This window comes from Halichoerus grypus, chromosome X (assembly GCF_964656455.1).
Source record: "Halichoerus grypus chromosome X, mHalGry1.hap1.1, whole genome shotgun sequence".
NCBI lineage: Eukaryota > Metazoa > Chordata > Mammalia > Carnivora > Phocidae > Halichoerus > Halichoerus grypus.
Window position 1 is genome coordinate 71051996 of NC_135727.1, and position 22724 is coordinate 71074719.

The window sequence follows — 22724 nt, forward strand, 5'->3', positions numbered from 1 at the left end:
GAGCAGTGCAATTGATAACCTCTACCTAGGCAGATAGAAACAAATTAACAATGTCAAGAATGAAAATAGAGACATCACTACAGATCCTGCAGACATTTAAAAAGATGATAAGGAACTATTATGATCAGCTTTATGCCTATGACTTGGACAGCTTAGATGAGATGGACAAATTCCTTCAAAGTCACAAACTAACAAAGCTCCTTCAAGAAGAAATAGATAATCTGAATAGTCCTATAACCATTGAATTTGTAGTTTAAAATCTTGTAACAAAGAAAACTCCAGTAGGGAATTCTATAAAATAAAGACATACACCAGCTTTATACAGACCCTTCCAGAAAGAAGAAGGCATACTTCCCAGCTCATTTTATGAGACCATTTTTACCCTGATACCAATACGAGACAAAATATGAGAAAAGAAAGCTATGGACCAATATTCCTTATGAAAATAGCTGCAGAATGATATACTTTATGTGGAAAACCCAAAAGACTCCACCCCAAAACTGCTAGAACTCATACAGGAATTCAGTAAAGTGGCAGGATATAAAATCAATGCACAGAAATCAGTGGCATTCCTATACACCAACAACAAGACAGAAGAAAGAGAAATTAAGGAGTCGATCCCATTTACAATTGCACCCAAAACCATAAGATACCTAGGAATAAATCTAACCAAAGAGGCAAAGAATCTGTACTCAGAAAACTATAGAATACTCATGAAAGAAATTGAGGAAGACACAAAGAAATGGAAAAACGTTCCATGCTCATGAATTGGAAGAACAAATATTGTGAAGATGTCAATGTTACCTAGAGCACTCTACACATTCAGTGCAATCCCCATCAAAATACCATCAACTTTTTTTCAAAGAAATGGAACAAATAATCCTAAAATTTGTATGGAATCAGAAAAGACCCCGAATAGCCAGAGGAATGTTGAAAAAGAAAAGCAAAGCTGGTGGCATCACAATTCCAGACTTCAAGCTCTGTTACAAAGCTGTAATCATCAAGACAGTATGGTACTGGCACAAAAACAGACACATAGCTCAATGGAACAGAATAGAGAGTCCAGAAATGGACCCTCAACTCTATGGTCAACTAATCTTCGATAAAGCAGACAAGAATGTCCAATGGAAAAAAGACAGTCTGTTCAACAAATGGTGTTGGGAATATTGGACAGCCACCTGCAGAAGAATGAAACTGGACCTTTTCCTTACACCACACACAAAAATAGACTCAAAATGGTTGAAAGACCTAAATGTGAGACAGGAATCCATCAAAATCCTTGAGGACAACACAGGCAGCACCCTTTTTGACCTTAGCCACAGCAACTTCTTCCTAGAAACATCACCAAAAGCAAGGGAAGCAAGGGCAAAAATGAACTATTGGGACTTCATCAAGATAAAAAGCTTTTGCACAGCAAGGGAAACAGTCAACAAAACCAAAAGACAACCAACAGAATGGGAGAAGATATTTGCAAATGACATATCAGATAAAGGGCTAGTATCCAAAATCTATAAAGAACTTATCAAACTCAACACCCAAAAAACAACTAATCCAATCAAGAAATGGGCCGAAGACATGAACAGACATTTCTGCAAAGAAGACATCCAGGTGGCCAAGAGACACATGAAAAAGTGCTCATCATTCGGCATCAGGGAAATCCAAATCAAAACCTCAATGAGATACCACCTTATACTAGTCAGAATGGCTAAAATTAACAAGTCAGGAAACAGATGTTGGCAAGGATGCGGAGAAAGGGGAACCCTCCTACACTTTTGGTGGGAATGCAAGCTGGTGTAGCCACTCTGGAAAACAGTATGGACGTTCCTCAAAAAGTTGAAAATAGAGCTACCCTACGACCCAGCAATTGCACTACTGGGTATTTACCCCAAAGATACAAATGTAGGGATCCGAAGGGGCACGTGCACCCCAGTGTTTATAGCAGCAATGTCCACAATAGCCAAACTATGGAAAGAGCCTAGATGTCCATCAACAGATGAATGGATAAAGAAGAAGTGGTATATATATACAATGGAATATTATGCAGCTATCAAAAAATGAAATCTTGCCATTTGCAATGACATGGATGGAACTAGAGGGTATTACACTTAGCGAAATAAGTCAATCAGAGAAAGATATGTATCATATGATCTCACTGATATGAGGATTTTGAGAAACAAGACAGAGGATCATAGGGGAAGGGAGGGAAAAATGAAACAAGATGAAACCAGAGAGGGAGACAAACCATAAGAGACTCTTAATCTTAGGAAACAAACTGAGGGTTGTTGAAATGGAGGGGGGTGGGAGGGGTTGGGTGGCTGGGTGATGGACATTGGGGAGGGTATGTACTGTGGGAAGCACTGTGAATTGTGTAAGACTGATGAATCACAGACCTGTACCCCTGAAACAAATAATACGTTATGTGTTAATTAAAAATTTTTTTTAAAAAAGAAAATTGCTGCAGAAATCCTCAACAAAATATTAACAAGTTAAATTTAGTAAAATTTGAAAAGCATAAGAGACCATAACCAAGTGAGGTTTATCCTAGGTTCAACATTGTAGACTCAATTAATTTACCATATCAACAGATTAAGTGAAAAGATTGAACATCCATTTATAATTAAAAAAATACTCTGAGCAAACTAAGAATAGTAGGGAAGTTTCTAAACCTGATAAAGGGCATCTACAAAGATAAAACTACAGCTAATGACATATTTAATGACGAAAGACTGAATGCTTTCTCTCTATGGGTAGGAACAAGTCAAGGATATCTACACTCACTCCTGTTCAACATCATCATAGAAGTCCTAGCCAGTGCAATGAGCCAAGCAAAGAATGGAAAGAAGACCTACAGTGAAAAAGAAGAAATAAAACCACATATATTTACAGATGACATGATTGTCTACATAGAAAATCCCCAAGAACCTAAGATTAACGGGTTTTTATTCAGTTTATTGTATGTGTGCTGTACCTCAAAATTTTTTTAGGGGTGCCTGGGTGGCTCAGTCGGTTAAGCAGCTGCCTTTGGCTCAGGTCATGATCCCAGGGTCCTGGGATCAAGCCCCGCATCGGGCTCCCTGCTCGGCGGGAAGCCTGTTTCTCCCTCTCCCTCTGCCTCTCCCCACAGCTTGTGCTCTCTCACTTACTCTCTCTCTCTCTCTCTCAGATAAATAAAATCTTTAAAAAAGAAAAACTTTTTTAAAAATTCAGTCTAACCAGGATGAATGAAAACCATCTCACATCGTGTGGTATATGCCATCTGATACAAGTTTCTGCCCATGGTGATACCCAAGAAATATTGTTGACTGACTAAATGAAATAATTTGGAAATTCTCTTTTACTTTGCTTAAAATAAAACCACAGTTAGTTTATACAGCACTGTATCTTTTGGTTAACACAGTCATTAAAGAGAGGCACATAAACATTGGATTTGGATCAGATAGTAGCAGCACTTTTTCAGGCTATTTAGGAACATCATGGCAATAATTTCAGGAAATGTAGGCAATGCTACTGAATGCATTATAGGGTGCTTAAAGTGTTGGTGAATTTATAATGTAGTTAATGATTTAAAATGTAAAAGTGTATTTAATGATTTAAATTTATAATGCATTTAATGATTTAAAATGTAAAAATGTATCTAATGATTTAAAAATGTAAAACATCTATATACAGACGCTAGGACAACCTTCAAATTGTAAATAGAATTAGTTTTCCTCAACAGAAAAATCTCCCCAGAAGAGAGATTAGAATAGAATAATAAAATATAATCACAGAGAATGTTGCATTTTTGCCTCCCTCTTAGGGGACTTCTCAAGTGATCCATGTGAGACATTGCTTCTGCTGTATGAGTTTGAAGTTAAAGCCAAAATGAATGATCCGTTACTTGACAGCTTCCTGGAATCGGTGTGGGAACTGCCTCATTTGGATAGTAAAATATTTGAAATAATCGCATGTAAGTGCTATATTTATGTTTTTGGAAGACTGTTACCCATTTAGATTGTACTACTTTTTATTCTTCTCTCTGTTCTTCATTTTTTACCCTCGGGTGGGATATAATGTTTCTTCATAGCACTTTGTTTCTCCTTCTCTAATGGTATTCTCAAATTGTCATGTATTATAATCATTAATGCATATATCTTTTTTTTTATATGAGACTATAAGCTCCTTAGGGTCATGAAAAATAATTGCTTGTGTCTGGTGTACTTAGAAACCCGAGTAAAGTGCATTACTCATAATAGGTGTGCCTATTCTAGGTGTGGAATTGAATTATATAACTACACAATAGGGGGAGCTTGAACTTTGGAAAGTTAGTTTTACTCAGCTAGATAGAAATGACAGTCAACTGCTTCACTGATCAAAGGTGATGCAATCTTAGCAACTTATTAAAGTGTACAAAGAGGGGCGCCTGGCTGGCTCAGTCAGTAGAACGCGTGACTCTTGATCTCGGGCTTGTAGGTTCGAGCCCCACGTTGGGTGTAGAGATTACTTAAAAATGAAATCTTTTAAAAAAATAAAGTGTACAAGGAAATACTGGTAATATTTTTTTTAACACAATTGCCACTCTCAAATTTCTGGTTGGGCTGTAAGTAAAAAGTATTTGGGGTCCCGGAACCTGCATGGGGATATGCTGCAGGAAATGGCCTAATTATTTTCCCTTTTTTCTCTCTTACCCTCCTCGGGAGCTGGTGTGTAGTTAATAAAGGTATTAGGTAGCCCCAAGTGCACAAAGGTCACATTTGCCTTTCCTTATCTCGCAAGGCAAAATTCCTAGAGACATGGAACAGGTGGTCTATACTTTATGGACATGTGATGGTGACCACTTCTTGTATAATGGATCTCCAATTAAATGCATTTGGAAGTTTTAGGGTTTATTATCTCTGACACTCACTCTCATGTCAAGTGTTTCCTGTTTTTAGTATCAGACCAGAACAGCATATTGTAGTATAAATCTGTTTTTGATTATTGCCCTTTTACTGATCTGCTTTTTGTTTCCACCTTTGTGTGCCCCTCCTTGACTCTGGCTCATAAGATTATTGCTTTATGTGTATGACTATGTGCAGGGTCACAGAAACAGTAGGTTCTCTATTGATGTTTGCTGACGAGAACATGAGCCCGGTGACCCTACCATGTTACTCTGCCCAGAATCTATAAGCTGTCTCTGAAAGCCACCATGGACCCCTCATTTCATAAAATTCATTTTTAGGTTTTTTTGTCTGTTGGTTGGTTTGTTTGTGTTAATCTATTTCAGGCCAGTTTCATTAGAGAGAGCAAGTTGTAGCCTGGGATGAAAACTGATAGATAAGGTGCTCACAGCCTTTTTTCTTTCCTTCCTATAGCATTAGCAGTGGAAATGCCTGCACACTATCCTTCCATTGCTCTGAAGGCCTTGAAAAGGGCTTTATTGCTTTACAAAATGAAAGAATCCATTGACGTTTTGAAATACAGGTTAGTAAATGTAACTTAACACTGAAGCTAGGCTTTTTGATAGCCAAAAGAGCTATGGTCAATGCCCCATAAGTCATCAGTCATACTCAGCTTGTCCAACTCAAAAGATAGATCAGGGCACTCCTATAACTCCTGAACTAAAAAGCCCTCAAAACAGCTCCATATTTAGAGTTGTATTATAGACCAAGAATTAATTAGCTATGTCAAAGAGTCTGAATTTCCCAAAAGAGGAAAAAAAGGGGCAAAGTTGCTTCTTTGTGTGAGACTATATATATGATAAAATTTCTAAGTACCTTTCAGAGATTAATATAACAACCACCAATGTATCCACCACCCAAATTTAACAAATGTTAACATTTTGCAGTATTTGCCCCAGATGTTTTCTCTAAGCACCTTTCTTTAAGGACTAATAAGTGCTGTGCATCATAATACAAAATATTATTTATTTTATATAAATCTTTTTATATAAAATATAAATTATTATATTTATATTATATTATTATTATATTTTTATATAAAATTTATATAAATCTCATATTTATTAGAGATTTTATGTTTTCTATGCCTAGACGTGGGGGAAATGATGTTGTGTGATTTTTCTATGGAAAACTTTATTACAGTCTTTCTTTTCTGAGACATGAGAGACAGTTCTCCTGGAATTATTCCTAGTTTAAATCCCAATTCCCTTGCCCATTTGGGGATGTAACAAGATGCTTTAAAGTGCCTATAGATTGAACCAGCTCATAAAATATAATAAACAGCTACAACTCCTTAGTGCAGGAAACTAAAAAAAGGTGAAAGACAACCATAGGCATAATAAAAAGAAGGATTGGTCAGCCCCTTTTATAGCTTCAAAAATCTGTCTTCTGAGGTTGGAGGCCAGATAAAAATGAGGGAAGAACAGAAGTGTTTTGAAGCTTGTAGTCTGGGATGAGATCCAGATTTTACTTGTCTTAGCCATGAAGCCAATGATTTATTTCCTTTTGGGATGAGTTTTCTCTTTTTGATTTCAGCAAATGTATGCACAACTTAATTAACCTCTTAGTGCCAGATGGGGTGCCAAGTACAGAACTCTGTCCCCTGGAAGAAATTTGGGGTCATTTTGAAGATGCTCTGAGCATTATTATCCATACCGTAAGTCAACCAGTGATATTAAGCTGTTCTTTAAAATTAAAACTGTCTTCTGTGTTAGAAATTACATAGAATAGTGCTTTCTGATGTGAGTTTTAGGGTAAATGAATTCATATTTCAGTATACTTACACACTATAAAATTTCCCTGGGTTTATGAAACGTAAAGAGTTAAAAGTAGAAAATTTCTGATACAAGTATACTATGGATTAAATGAAAATAGCAGTACCACCTGGAATTTTAAAACTTGGTAGAATTGTTACTTCCCCTGTGATGATACTAACCCTTTGAAAAACCTTATTGTTATTCCTTCCATTTCTCCAAGGCAGGTAATAGAGTAGAAGGAACACTGAGGACCTATATATTTGTCCCTCCTCTGCTGATTTTTTTCTTTTCAGCACAGGTTTATTCAGTGATTTTTAAATTAGCTTTATTGAGGTGTAATTTACATACCATGAAATGTAGCCTTTGTGTGTGTACCATTTGGTGATTTTAGTAAGCTTATAGAGTTAATGCAGCTGTCACCATGATCCAGTTTTAGAATATTTCCATTACCCCAAAGTTTCCTCTCACCTATTTGCAGTCACTCCCTGTTCTCACCTTAAGGCCCAGGCAACCACAGAGCTGCCTTCTATCTGTGTCAATTTTCTCTTTCTGGACACTTCATATGAATGAAACCATGCAGCGTGTGATCTCTTGTGTCTGGCTTCTTTCAATTTAACATAGTATTTTTGAGGCTCATCCATGTAGCATATATCAGTATTTTAATCCTTCCTATATTATTATATTCTACTTAATGGATATATCACATTTTCTTTACCCACTCACTAGTTGGTAGACATTTGAGATGGTTTTAGTTTTTAGCTATTATGAATAATACTGCAATGACATTTGTATACAACTCTGTGTGGACACATGTTTTCAGTTCTCTTGAATATATGAATTTCTGGGTCATTTGGTAACTTTATGTTTAACTTTCTGAGGAGCTACAATCTGTCTTCCAAAGTGGTTGCGCTGTTTTACATCCCTACCGGCGGTGTATGAGGGTTCTAATTCCTCCACATCCTCATCGACACTGTTACTGTCTATCTCTTTCATTATAGCCATTTTAGTGAATATGTAGTGGTAGCTCATTGTGGTTTTGACTTGTAATTATTTTCTTGATGGCTAATGGCGTTGATAATTTTTTTATGTGTTTATTGACCATTTATATGCCTTCTTTGGGAAAATGTCTATTCGATTATTTTCCCATTTTAAAAATTGGGTTCTTATTGAGTTGTAAGATTTATTTATATATTCTAGGTACAAATCATTTATAGTATACAGTTTGTAACTATTTTCTCCCAATCTCTGGCTTGTCTTTTCATTTTCTTAATGACATAACTTAAAAAGCAAAAGTTCTAAGTTTTGATGAAGTCTAATTTATCAATTTTTTCTTTTATTGTTCATGTTTTGGTCATGATAAGAAATCTTTGCCTATCTCAAATTTAGAAAGATTTTCTCCAGTGTTTTCTTGTAGCAGTTTTTATACTTTTATCTCTTACATATAGGTTTATGATCCATTTTTAATTGTTTTATTTATGGTGTAAGGTAGGGTCTCTTATTTGTTTGATTTTCCATATGGATATCCCTCCTGTGCTGTTTGACTTTGGTTTCCTCATTTGTAAAATGGAAATAATACCTGCTCTGACTCCCACACTGAGGTTTTAAGGATCAATTAAAATAATAATATGTGTTGTAAACTTTAACAGCTCATACACATGTAAGGCGGTATTGTTATTATAAGGGAGCTATAAAATGTTAAGGTTAAATGGCTTGCTTAAAGTCACACAGAAAGTCATTATTTGAGTCCATGTTAATAACTGAGGATCCTGACTCTGCTTTGGGCTCAGTTGCCTCTTCATGTAAAAATATGTGCAAACCACAGCAGATGGTGGAACAGTATAGCAGGGTGACAACCTGGAACAAACCAGCATCGACTTCAAAAACCTAGAATTCTCCTGGAGCTGTGTAATTATGGCCTGTGTGAATTTAAGTTTTAAAAAAACGTTAGCATTGAACATTTTGGATATATATTTTTTTTACTTTCTTTTGGGAAGAAGAGAAAATTCTATTTCTAAGCCATGAGCCTCATCTGGACCTTCAGATGTGTTTGCCATAGTAACTAATACAAACTAAAATTAAATTGTACTGTAAATCCAAATTGATCCATTTCCATAGTCTCTATATAAGGCCTAAACTTCTCTGAGCAATTTTTTTTTTTTTTTGCCACTTTTATTCTGTCTATTACTGTTCCATCTCCCTGGCTCTTGGGTTTCCTGCTAGAGAGCTCAGTGTTTTTCTACTTTTTTGACAAGTCTTACATCCATTATTGCTCATCCCCTGAAACATGGTGGGATAGTTCACTTTCTTATGCAGAGATTAGTTTAATAATCCTGTTGGCTCCTTATATAATATATGTTGCTTTTTCCTGTTTGATTGAATGTGTTATGTATCTCCTTTGTTTTAAATGCTTGGGAGAAAATTCTGCCCTTGTTTGAGTTTTGTAATGACCTGTCACTCATTCATTATTTATTGAGCAGATAACCTTTATCAAGTGCCTCCATACTGTGGCAAAATGGCTGTTGCCCAAATATAAAACCTCGTGTCTCACAGTACCATGCTTTACATTTTACAAAGCATTCTTACATCCATTATTTCATATGATCCCTGCCCCCATCCCCAGCAATTCTGTGAAAGAGAGAGTGCTGTATTACTATCCTTGACAAATCCTTACAAATGAGGAAATTCTTAAGTTTCAGAAAAGTCAAGTTACCCCGTTGGTAGTATAGTGGTGAGCATAGCTGCCTTCCAAAAAAGTCGAGTTACCAATTTGCCTAAATTCATATGGCGAATGAATGAGAGTCAGGACTAGAACTCAGGTCATCTGACCTCACTTCCAGGGCTCTTTCCACCAGAACACACATCTTCTTTACCTGCTCTTGCTAGGATTCAGTTCAAAGGAAAGGCTCAACTTGGTATTCAGAAGCTACTGCCAATGAAAAAGCAAGAAGGATGACTTACATGCTTAAACAGGCAAGCCTATATTTAGGTTCATATTCTAGATGATTTTTAAGAGAAAATGGATTGCTCTGATTTTTCTTAATTAAAATTTTATTTTGAAATAATTGTAGATTCACATGCAGTTGTAAGAAATAATACAAGAGATCTTATGTATGCTTTACCCAGTCTCCCCCATTGGTAACATCTTATATAAAACAATATCACAACCAGGATGTTGACATTATTACAGTCAAGACACAGAACTTTTCGGGGCGCCTGGGTGGGTCAGTCGTTAAGCGTCTGCCTTCAGCTCTGGTCGTGATCCCTGGGATTGAGCCTGCTTCTCCCTCTCCCCCTCCCCCTGCATGTGTTCCTTCTCTGTCTCTCTCTCTGTCAAATAGATAAATTAATTAAAAAAAAAAAGACACAGAACTTTTCTATCACAAGGATACCTCATATTGCCCTTCTATAGTTCCCACCTACTTCTTTCCCACCCCAGCCCCTCCTTAATACCTGGCAACCACTAACCTATCATCAGTTTCTGTAATTTTGTCATTTCCGTAATGACAGATCATACAGTATCTAATTTTTGAGATTGGCTTTTTTTCAGTGGGCAGAATTCTCTGGAGATTCATCAAGTTACAAGTTGTTGCATGTATCAGTACGTCATTGTTTTTTATTGCTAAATAGTATTCCATGGTATGGATGAACTGGTACCACGGTTCATTTAACCATTCACCTGTTGAAGGTCATCTGGGTTGTTTCTAGTTTGAGGCTATGACAAATAAAGCTGCTGTAAACATTTGGGTACAGGTTTTTGTGTGAACATGAGTCTTCGTTTCCCTGGGATAGTACCTAAGAAGGCAGCTGCTGGCTCATACAGTAATTGCATATTTAGATTTTAAAGAAACTGCCAAACTGTTTTCCAGAGTGTCCGTAACATTTTACATTCTTGCCAGAAATGTGTGAATAATCCAGAATCTCCACACCCTTGTCAGTATTTGGTGTTGTCACTATTGTTTTATTTTAGCCATTCTGATAGGTGTGTCACAATATCTTTTGTGGTTTTAATTTGCATTTCCCTAACAGCTAATGATGCTGACCAGCTTTTCCTGTGCTTATTTGCGGTCTGCATATCCTCTCTGGTGAAATGTCTGTTCGTATCTTTTGTCCATTTTGTAGTTGGATTGTTTTGCTTGTTTACTGTTCAGTTTCGAGAGTTCTTTATAGTGTAGATACTAGTCAGATGCGTGACTTGAAAATATTTTCTCCCAGTTGCAGCTTGTCTTCTCATCAGCTTAACAAGGTCTTTCACATAACAAAAGTTTTTTTTTTAATTTGTCCATTTCATCAACTTCATCTCACTGATCCTACTTTTGGTGTCAAGTCCGTTGTAGACCTCCTTGCCTCGCTACATCCCAAAGATTTTTCCCCAGTTCCCTTGGGTTTTTTAAAGTTTTTATAGTTTTCTGTTTTACATTTAAGTTTATGATACATGTTAAGTTAATTTTTGTATGAGGTATGAGATTTAGGTTACAGTTCATTTTGCCTATGCATGTCTATTGTTCTAGCACCATTTTCTTGACAAGGCTGTCTTTCCTCCATTAAATTGCTTTTGTGCTTTTGACAGAGATCAGTTGGGCATATTCATGTGAGTCTGTTGCTGGGTTCTCTGTTCTGTTCTCTATGTGTCTATCCCTCTGCCAATATCACACAGTCCTGATTACTGTAACTATATAATAAGTCTTAAAATCAGGTAGAGTGATTCCACCCACTTTATTCTTTTGCAAAATTGTTTTGGATGTTCTAGTTCCTTTGCCTTTACATATTTATTTTAGAATACTCTTGTCTATGTCTACAAATATTTTTTCTGGGATTTTGATAGCAATTGTGTTGAACAGTATTCATTTCCTAGGACTGCCAAAACAGATTACCACTAACTGCTTATAACAGAAACTTCTCTCACAGTTCTGGAAGCTAGAAGTCTGAAATCAAGGTGTCGGCAAGGCCACACTCTCTTTGAAGTCTCTAGGGGGAGGATCCTTCCTTGTCTCTTCCTAGCTTCTAGTGGTTGCTGACAATGTTCGGCGTTCCTTGGCTTATGGATTTATCACTGCAATTTCTGTCTCTGTCATCACATGGAATTCTTCTTACGAGTCTCTTGTTTTTCTTCTGTCTTGTTATCAGGACACCAGCTATTATTGGGTTAAGGGTCCATCCTACTCCAGTATGATCTCATCTTAACTTAATTACATCTTCAATGACCCTGTTACCAAATATGGTCACATTCTGAGGTTCCAGGAAGAACATGAATTTTGAGGGACACTATCCAACCCAGTGCAGTGTATATCAAGAATTGACATCTTTAGTTATATCTCAACTGAAAAAGAATTGACATCTTTATTATATTGAATCTTCCAATCCATGAACAAAGTATGTCTCTTTATTTAGTTTTTTTTATCTCTTTCATTAGCATTATGTACTTTTCAACATATAAGTCCTGTACATGTTTTGTTAGATTTATACCTAAGTATTTCAGGTTTTTTTGAGTGATTGTAAATGATGTCCATGTATTAATTTCTAATATAGTTGGCTCTTGAACAACATGGGAGTTAGGGGTGCCAACCATCACACAGTCAAAAATCTATGTATAACTTTTAACTACTCAAAAACTTAACTATTAATAGCCTACTGTTGATGGGAAGACTTACCAATAACATAGTTAGTTAACACATATTTTCAATGTTATATGTATTATATACTGTATTCTTACAATAAAGGGAGCTAGAGAAACAAAAATGTTATTAAGAAAATCATAAGAAGGAGAAAACACATTTATAGTACTGTACTGAATGTATAAAAAAAATCTGTGTGTAAGTGTACCTGCACAGTTCAAACCCATGTGTACAAGGGTCTACTGTATAAAGAAATACAGTAGATTTTTATGTGTTTGTCTTGAATCCTGCAACCTTGCTGAACATACTCATTTCTGGAATTTTGGGGGGAAAGGTTCCTTAGGATTTTCTATGTAAACAATCATGTCCTCTGCAAATAGGGACAGGTGTTTTTTTGTTGTTGATTTGTTGTTTGTTTTGTTTTAGGGTCTTTCTCTTCTTTTTTATTGAAGTATAATTAACATACAGTGTTATATTTGTTGGTGTACAGTGTAACAGTTCATTAATTCTATGCATTACTCAGTGCTCATCAAGATAAACGTACTCTTAATCCCCCTTCTCAAATACGGACAGTTTTATTTCTTCTTTTCCGCTATATATGCCTTCTCTTTCCTTTTCTTGCCTTATTGTACTGACTAGAACTTCCAGCACTATGTTAAGAGTGGTGAGAGTGGGTATTCTTGCCTTGTTCACTATCGGGGAAAACATTCAGTCTTTCACCATTAAGTATAATGTTAGCTGTAGGTTTTTGTAGAGGCTCTTTATCAAGTTGAAGAAGCTCCCTAACCCCATTTTTTTTCCCTGAATCTATCATGAATGAGTGTTGAATTTTGTCACATGCTTTTCCTGCATCAGTTGGTATAATCATGTGACTTTTTTTCTATATAATATAGTGAATTACATTGACCAATTTTAAATGTTGAACCAGCCTTGCATCCTTGGAATAAACCCCACATGATCATGGTGCATAATTCTTTTTATATATTGATTAATTCTATTTGCTAGTGTTTTTGTTAAAGATTTTTCATCTATATTCATGAGAGATATTGGCCTCTAGTTTTCTTTTTGTATACTGTCTTGGTCTGCTTTTGGTATCAGGGTAATACTAATGTTTTATAAAATGAATTGGGGTATGTTCCCTTCTCTTCCATATTTTTGGAAAAGATTGTATAGATTTTATGTTAATAATTTTCTGAATGTTTGATAGAATTCTCCAGTGAAACTATCTGGGCCTGGATATTTTTTTCAAGTGTTGTTAAATTACAAGTTTACTTTTCTTAATAGTTATAGAGCTGTTCAAATTACCTGTTTTCTGTTGGGTGAGTTGTGGTCAGTTGTGGTTTTCAATGAAGTGACCCATTTCATCTAAGTTGTCAAATTTTTGTGTATAGAGTTCTTTGTATTATTCCCTTATTATTCTTTTGATGTGTGCAGGTTCTATAGTGATATTCACTGTATTTCATTACTGATACTGATAATTTGTCTTCCTTTTTTTCTCTGTCATTCTTGCTAGAAGTTAGTAAATTTTATCCATCTTCTCAAAGAACCAGCTCCTCCAATGATTTTTCTCTGTTGTCTTTGTATTTTTAGTCTTGTTGATTTCTGCTGTAATCTTTATTATTTACTTTGTTCTGCTTACTTTGCACTTAGTTTGCTCTTTTTCTAGGCTCCTGAGATGGGAGCTTAGATTATTAATTTGAGACTTTTTCTCATTTTCTAATGTATGCATTTTAGGGCTGTAAACTTCCCTGTCAGTGCTGCTTTACCTGTGCCTACAAATTTTGCTATGTTGTATTTTCACTTTCAGTTATTTCATTGTATTATTTATTTCTCTCAAGACTTCCTCTTCGACTCATGAATCACTTAGTAGGGCTGTAAACTTCCCTGTCAGTGCTGCTTTACCTGTGCCTACAAATTTTGCTATGTTGTATTTTCACTTTCAGTTATTTCATTGTATTATTTATTTCTCTCAAGACTTCCTCTTCGACTCATGAATCACTTAGAAGTGTATTGTTTAATTTCTAAGTGTTTACAGATTTTCCTTTTATCTTTCTGTTATTGAATTCTAGTATTATTCAGTTGTGGTCAGAAAACACAGCTTGTATGATTTCAGTTATTTAAATTTTTTGAGATTTATTTATGGACTAGGATATGATCTATCTTACTATATATTCCACAGGCACTTTGAAAAGAATTGTAACCTGTTCTTGTTAGGAGGATTGTTCCGTAAATGTTGATTAGATCCCACTGGGTGATGGTGTTCCAAGTTCTTATATATCTTTGCTGATTTTCAGGCTAGTTGTTCTGTTAGTGTTTGAGCAGGCATGTTGAAGTCTCCAACTATAACTGGAATTATTTGGCTCTCCTTTCACTTCTATTGGTTTTTCCTTCATGTATTTTGTGACTGTGTTGTTGGATGCATACACATTTATGATTGCTATATCTTCTTTGTAGAGTAACCTTTTTATCAGTATATATTGTCTTTCTGTTTATCTGGTGATTTTCTTTGCTCTCAAGTCTACAGTCACTAATATTAATTTGCCACTCCTGCTATCTTTTGATTAATGTTTACATGATATACCTGTTTGCATCTTTTTACTTTCATCCTGCCTATAATTGTATATTTGAAGTCAATTTCTTGTAGACAGCATATAGACAGCCCATTTTTAGTCCACTTCACTAATGTGTCTTTTGATCAGTATATTTATTTATTTATTTATTTATTTTTAAGATTTTATTTATTTGAGAGAGAGAGAGACAGCGAGAGAGGGAACACAAGCAGCAGGGGGAGTGGGAGAGGGAGAAGTAAGCTTCCCGCAGAGTAGGGAGCCCGATGCGGGGCTCGATCCCAATCTGAGCCGAAGGCAGACGCTTAACGACTGAGCCACCCAGGCGCCCCTTAAGCAGTATATTTAGATCACTAATCCGTTAGAGAGTAAATCTGCCACTTCATTTTTTTGTTCTTTGTTTTGTTTGTTTTGCTCTCTGTTTTTCATTTCTTTTTTCTCTTTCCTGCCTTCCTGTGGATTACTTGAACATTTTTTGGAATTCCATTTTGCTTCATCTGTAATGTTATTAACTGTATTTCTTTGTGTAGCTTTTTTTTTTTTTAGTGGTTGCTTTAGATATTAGAGTGCGTGTGTGTGTGCGTGCACGTGTGTGTGTGTGTGTGTGTGAAACTTATTACTGTCTACTGCTGTCATCATGTTACCAGTTCAAGTGAAGTATAGAAACCTTACCTCTAGGGGTGCCTGGGTGGCTCATTTGGTTAAGCATCTGCCTTCAGCTCAGGTCATGATCTCAGGGTCCTGGGATCGAGCCCTGTGTCAGACTCCCTGCTCAGTGGGGAGTCTGCTTCTCCCTCTCCCTCTGCCCCTCCCCCCTGCTCGTGTGCGACCTCTCTCTCACACTGTCTCTCTCTCTCAAGTGAATAAATAAAATCTTTAAATAAATAGAAACCTTACCTCTCTTTACCCTCCCCCACTTAATAATTGACCTAAATTTTCCTGTATATACATTTAGAACCACATCAGTGTTGTAATTTTCACTTCAACCTTCAACCATAATTTAGAAAACTCAAAAGGAGAAGGAAAGCTCATTGTATTTACCTGTGTAAAAATACAGGTTTACTATTTTCTTTTTTCCTTTTGGATGTTGCAAGGTTCCTTTCTTATCCTTTCTTTTCTGTTTGGAGAGCTTCCTTTAGCCATTCTTTTAAGTAGGTTCCCTGCCCAACGTGGGGCTTGAATTCATGACCCTGAGACTGAGAGTCACACGCTCTACAGACTGAGCCAGCCAGGCGCCCCGCCTTTAGCCATTTTTTTAGAGAAGATCTGTTGATGATAAATTCTCATAGTTTCTCTTTATCTGATAATGTCTCTATCTCTCTGTCATTCCCAAAAGATGTTTTTGTTACAAGATTCCAGGTTGATGATCCTTTTCTTTCAGTACTTCAAAAATATTGTGTCACTTCTCTGGCCTCCAGGGCTTCTGGTGAGAAATCTGCTAATGTTTAACTTGTTTTCTCCCTGTAAGTAAAGTGTTATTTTTCTTTGGCTGCCTTCAATATTTTTTTTGTCTTTAGTTTCAGAAGTTGGACTATGATGTCTCTTGGGTGGATTTCTTTGAGTTTATATTGTTTGGGATTCACTCAGCTTTGTGAATCTGTAGGTTTATGTCTTTTGCCAAATTTGGTAAGTTTTCACACATAATTTCTTCAAGTACTTTCTCAGCCCGACCCTCTTTGTCCTCTCTTTCAGGACTCTGATGACAGAAAGGTTAAAACCTTTGTCATTGTCCCATGAGTCCCTGGTGGCTTTATTCTCTTATTTTTTGTCCATTTTCTTCTGTTGTTCAGATTGAGTAATTTCTGTTGTTCTTTGAGTTCACTGATCTTTCCTCTGCCTCCTCCATCCTGCTGTTGAACCTATTCATGGAGGGTTTTTTTTTTCCTTTTTTTAATTTGTTAGTTGTTTGTTTACCAAGAGAAACTATTCCATAACCCAATATTCGTGTTTCATAGTTCAGGAACACAGGTCAGTGACAAACTTCAATGGAACTCAACCCAAAGGAATTCTTTACATTCCAAAATCACTGTGCACTCTGAAAGATACCACCCATCTTCATCTCCTCAAAATCTCTCATGGAATCATAATTTCTGTAGAAATCTGCATATGCCTTCTTTCTTGGTTCTGCCACAGCAAACTTATAGAAAGCTGCAAGCCACAGGGATACAGAAATGCTCTGGCAATATGAAATCACAGAAGCTTGGCCAGAAGGCCTCACATCTGAGGTTTCTTCAAAGTACTGAAAGTCATGGTAGTTACTCTCCTCAACACCAACCTCAAACCCAACGTCTTTCCTAACTGATACTCATGGAGGTTTTTATTTCAGCTATTACATTTTTCAGTTCTGAAATTTCCATAGGTTCTTCTTTATATCTTCTGGTTTTTTGCTGAGACTTTCTTTTTTTTTTTTTTTAAAGATTTTATTTATTTATTTGACAGAGACACAGCAAGAGAGGGAACACAAGCAGGGGGAGTGGGGGAGGGAGAAGCAGTCTGATGCAGGGCTCGATCCCAGGACCCTGCGATCATGACCTGAGCAGAAGGCAGCCGCTTAACGGACTGAGCCATCCAGGCACCCCTTGCTGAGACTTTCTATTTTTTTTCTTTGAAGTATGTACATTATGGAAACATTTTTATGATGGTTACTTTATTTTTTTAAGTTTTTATTTAAATTCCCCTTAGTTAACATACAGTGTAATATTAGTTTCAGGTGTGCAATTTAGTGATTCGACACTGCAGTACAGCACCTGGTGCTCATCACAACCAGTGCACTTCTTAATCCCCACCACCTACGTAACCCATCCCCTTACCCACCTCCCCTCTGGTAACCATTAGTTTGTTCTCTATATCGTTAAGAGTCTCTTTGTTTCCTGGTTTGCCTCTCTCTTTTTTCCCCTCAGTGATCATCTGTTTTGTTTCTTAAATTCCACATATGAGTGAAATCTTAGGGTATTTGTGTTTCTCTGACTGACTTATTTCACTTGGCAGGATTTCATTCTTTTTGATGGCTGAGTAACGTTCTATTTTGTGTGTCTAGTGTGTGTGTATATATATATGTCTATATGTCTGTTTATATATATGTATCTATATATATATATATATATATATATATATATATATAGATACACACACACACACACATATATATATACATACCACCTCTTCTTTATCCATTCATCAGTCAACATTTGGGCTCTTTCCATAATTTGGCTTTGTAGATAATGTAGCTATAGACAGCAGTGTGCATATATCCTTTCAGATTAGTATTTTGTATTCTTTGGGTAAATACTTAGTAGTGCAACTGTTGGATCATAAGGTAGTTCTGTTTTTAACTTTCTGAGGAAACTCCACAGTGTTTTCCACAGTGGCTGCACCAGTTTGCATTCCCACCAACAGTGCAAGAGGGTTCCCCTTTCTCCTCATTCTTGCCAACACTTGTTGTTTCTTGTGTTGTTGATTTTAGCCATTCTGACTGGTGTGAGGCGGTATCTCACTGTGGTTTTGATTTGTATTTCCCTGATGATAAGCATGATGTTGAGCATCTTTTCATGTGTCTGTTGGCCTTCTGTATGTCTTTGGAAAAATGTCTCTTCCAGTCTTCTCATTTTTTAATTGGATTATTTGTGCTTTGGATGTTGGATTTTACACGTTCTTTATATATTTTGGATACTGTTTACCAGATATGTCATATGCAAATATCTTCTCCCATTCCATAGATTGCCTTTTAATTTTGTTGATTGTTTCCTTCACTGTGCTATGATGGTTACTTTAAAATCTTTGTCAGATATTGTAACATTTCTGTCATCTTGGTGTTGGCATCAATTGATTGTCTTTTTTCATTCAGTCTGAGTTCTTCCTAGTTCTTGGTCTGATGAATAATTTCTTATTGAAACCTGGACATTTTCATGTTATGTTTATGAGACTCTGGATCTCATTTGAACCTTCTGTTTTAGCTGGATTTCTCTGGCACTGCTATGCCAGGGTAGAGAGTTTGGCCTTATTACTTCCAGGTGGAAATAGACGCTCAGGTTCCCCACTTGGCCTGCATTGATACTCAAGGGGGAGGATTCCTTGTTACTGCTGGGTGGAGATGGTGCCCCACATGGTCTCCACTGACACCATGGTGGGGGTGCCTCATTATCTGCTGTGCGATGGTTAAAGTCCTGCCTCTTCACAAGTGTTTGCAGACTCTGTTCGTCTTTTGTTCCACCTTCTCTGGGGGTGGAAATCTAGGTTCCACTGATACTTCAGAGGATAGGAGAATGCCTCATTACCAGCCATTGGGGATGAAAGTCTTGTCTCCCTATCTGGCATTCTCTGATACCATGCAGGCAGTGGTCGGCGTGCCTCATTACACCCTCACAAGGATAGAAATTTAGGCTCCCCACTCGGCTTTTGCTGGAGTGGGTGGGGCTAGGACCACAGTGTTTTCTGCGATGTTCAGCTGTAATAGGATAGTTAATGTCTACAGGTTTTCTGTCTTGCATTGCTGCCCCTTTCCTGGTACTTTGTCTAGGGAGAACATACTTTTCGTGGGGCGTTTGTTTGTCTGTGCCTGTTGGCATCTCTAGCACCGACTGTCAGATATACGAACAACTGAAAACCCAGGGAACTCACCAGTATGTCATTCCTTGGCCCCAAGGTCCCTAGCCAGTCTTCCTTCTCTCTACCTTTCAGAGTCTTTTATTTGTTTTATGAATAATATCTTTTTGAGTCTTCTTATGGTTATTTTATGAACAATGTCTAGGGTTTTAGTTGTACTTAGTAGAAGGAATAGGGATAAGTACATCTACTCCATTTCATAGAAGTGGAAGTTCCCTGGTTCATTGTTATGACCATACAGAAACATAGGTAATAGGGGGAAATCCCTACACATTTTTAAATAAAAGGGACAAACAAAATCTCACAGCTGACATCTGAGTCACAGAGAGTCACAAAGGCATGTTGCATAACCAGCAAGAAGCCCAGGAGAAAGCAGCCTCATTTCTTTTACAAAGGAAGCTAAGGTGATTCAAACTACTGAGCTATACTTTCTAGGAGTTTGCTCCTCAGAGTAGAGTCCATGGACCAGTAGCATCAGCATCCCCTGGGAGCTTGTGAGAAGTGTAGAAACTCAGGCCCCATCCCAGAACAAGTGAATCAGAATCTTCATTTTAACAATATCCCCAAGTGACTTGTATGCACTGTGAAATTTGAGAAACACTGCTTGCCCATTTGTCAGTATCATCTTTCCTTTCATGTTTAGTATTGACAGAATTACTCCTTCTGCCAATCTTATAATAGCTTATAAACAAGACTTAGGATCTAAAGCTTCATTCATTGACTGATAGAATTTAGAACTGAAATGAATGATCTTTAAGGTTAATCCATTTCAATTTTATTATTTTGTAAACTGAGGCCTTGAAAGATTAAATGTCTTATGCAAGCTCATGCAGCTATGTAAAAGCAAAGCTGAGAATTGAACCTGGTGCACTTTCTTCATAGCACAATGGTCCTAGGGTTTTTCCTTCATCAAATTTTTCTTCTTCCAAGCTTCACATCTCCTTGTAGCTGGAATTGAGGTTAATGCAAAGAAATCTTCGATCCAGGCTTAGATATCGTGTCTCTTCTGGGTTTCTGTAGTTAGTTTCCTAAGTGGTCTCTAACTCTTCTCCAGTTCTACCTGTTCATCCCTATTAAATATGTCGCCCTAAAACACCAACTTTGTTACATCACTCCTTTTTCCCCACGTCTCCTTTTCCCCCCCAAATCTCTGATAGCTCTGCATTCTCTAAATCCTTACCCTCACTCTCAAGGTCATCTATAACTTCATCCAACCTCCCCAAAAAAGATAGTGTTTCCCCCACAGAACTGTAGGCAATATTCTCCTTATTATCAATCTTCACCTCTTCTCCCTTCTTCCTCTTAGAACAAAGCAGGATCTTCCCTCAAGACAACATGTCCCTCACTAATTGTTTTTGTGGAGGGCTCATCTTCTCCCACTCCCTTTTTCTTGGCAGAAGAAGGAACTAAATTACCTGAATCTCTGCTTCGTGTTATCACTTTGTGCTTTTACACACCATCTTCCTGCTGCTTTTCTTCACTTAAAATCTGTGTCTTCTGTCTCTTTATTATCAGTGTTGTCATGAACTAGCGCTTTCTGAGCCCAATTTTTCCTTCCTTGGTAACTTCAGTTTATTATCCTAAGTGACTTTGGCATCCATGTTATCAATTCATCCACCTCACGGTGGGAGGGGGTGTTTTTGCTCTTTAGCCACTGTCTATACCCCATATAAGCTCCATTTCCAAAATTGTCAACTCAAAGTTTTTCTAGTTACTATAATCTCTTACTTCCCCACACCTATTCTTTGCTCTCACTTGGACTTCAAATAACTCAGCTCTTCCCATTCTCTTATAGACCAATGTAACCACATTCCTTTTTTCCTTTTCTTTTTCTTTCTTTCTTTCTTTCTTTCTTTCTTTCTTTCTCTCTCTCTCTCTCTCTCTCTCTCTCTCTCTCTCTCTCTTTCTTTCTTTCTTTTTTCTTTTTTCGGTCATGCCTGCTGTTTCATTTTTTTCCCTAGCCTAGTGACCTACCACCATCAGTTTTTCTCCTGATATTAATCAGCAGAATCACTAGAGCAAAGCACAGAGCACTGGGTGTTGGGTAAGACTGATGAATCACAGACCTGTACCCCTGAGGCAAATAATACATTGTATGTTAATTATGAAAAAAATAAAAATAAATTCTAAAAAAAACACAGAACTGTCCAATACGGATTCATGTTAAACTTTAAATGGGTTCTTATCACTGCTCAGAAATCCTTTCATTCCTGTCAAGTTTTTTGCAAACTCAAGTAAAATGGCTGCTTCAAGCCTTTTCTGCTCTCATAAAAAGCCTTTTGTACTTTGATAAAAACTTAGAGCTACTTCATGATGACCCTAGTAAATGATCTCATCATATCTTTTTAATTGAGAAGATGAAGGACATTAAGTATGAGTTTCCCCATTGGTCCATGTTTCAACCATAACATTCTGCCATCGTACTTATTTAGTCATCTTAACCTTTTTCTTAAAGGAAGAGATATTCCTGCAATCTTATACTGTGAGTTTAATCTTCCTGTACCTCCTGAAGCACTGTACCAGTTCTCCATTATTTTCAGTCTGTATCTTTCGACAGATCTTCCCTTTCTGCTCTAAAAATGTCATAGTTCTCCAACAAATGGAATATATACCATGTTCCTGGATGGGGAGGCTTAATAAGACTCAGTTTTCCTAAATTCAATCAAAATAAAAATCTCAATAGTATTTTTTTTCTTAAAGATTTTATTTATTTATTTGTCAGAGAGAGAGAGCACAAGCAGGGGGAACAGCAGGCAGAGGGAGAGGGAGAAGCAGACTCCCTTGCTGAGCAGGGAGCCCGATGTGGGGCTCGATCCCAGGACCCTGGGATCATGACCTGAGCTGAAGGGAGACGCTTAAGCGACTGAGCCACCCAGATGTTCCTCAATAGGATTTCTTAATAGGATTTTTTGAATGAAATGTGATGATGCTAAAATTCCCCCAAAGAAAATAAGCCAAGGGAAGATTTGACTGATCAAATATAAAAACTATAATGTATTATTAATTTTGAAAGTATGATATTAGTTTAAACAAAAACACAATAATAGAAGAGGATAGAGGCCAGAAAAAGACCACATTTCTATGAGAATGTAGTATGCAATGAAGGAAGTATATCAAATCACTGAGAGAAAGATGGTCTATTTAAAAAATGACATAAGGACAATTTAGGGGCGCCTGGGTGGCTTAGTCATTAAGCGTCTGCCTTCGGCTCAGGTCATGATCTCAGGTTCCTGGGATCGAGCCCCGCATCGGGCTCCCTGCTCAGCA

At 37.0% G+C, this 22724-nt stretch overlaps 1 protein-coding gene across 1 annotated transcript in view; it reads left to right on the forward strand.

Annotated features, from left to right (window-relative positions):
* Positions 1-22724, forward strand: part of TEX11 (testis expressed 11) — a 299675-nt gene that overhangs the window by 267100 nt on the left and 9851 nt on the right. Inside the window, exons 26-28 of the mRNA XM_078065032.1 lie at positions 3800-3949; positions 5334-5442; positions 6456-6576. Coding sequence (XP_077921158.1) covers positions 3800-3949; positions 5334-5442; positions 6456-6576 — 380 coding nt within the window. The remainder of the gene's footprint in view (positions 1-3799; positions 3950-5333; positions 5443-6455; positions 6577-22724) is intronic.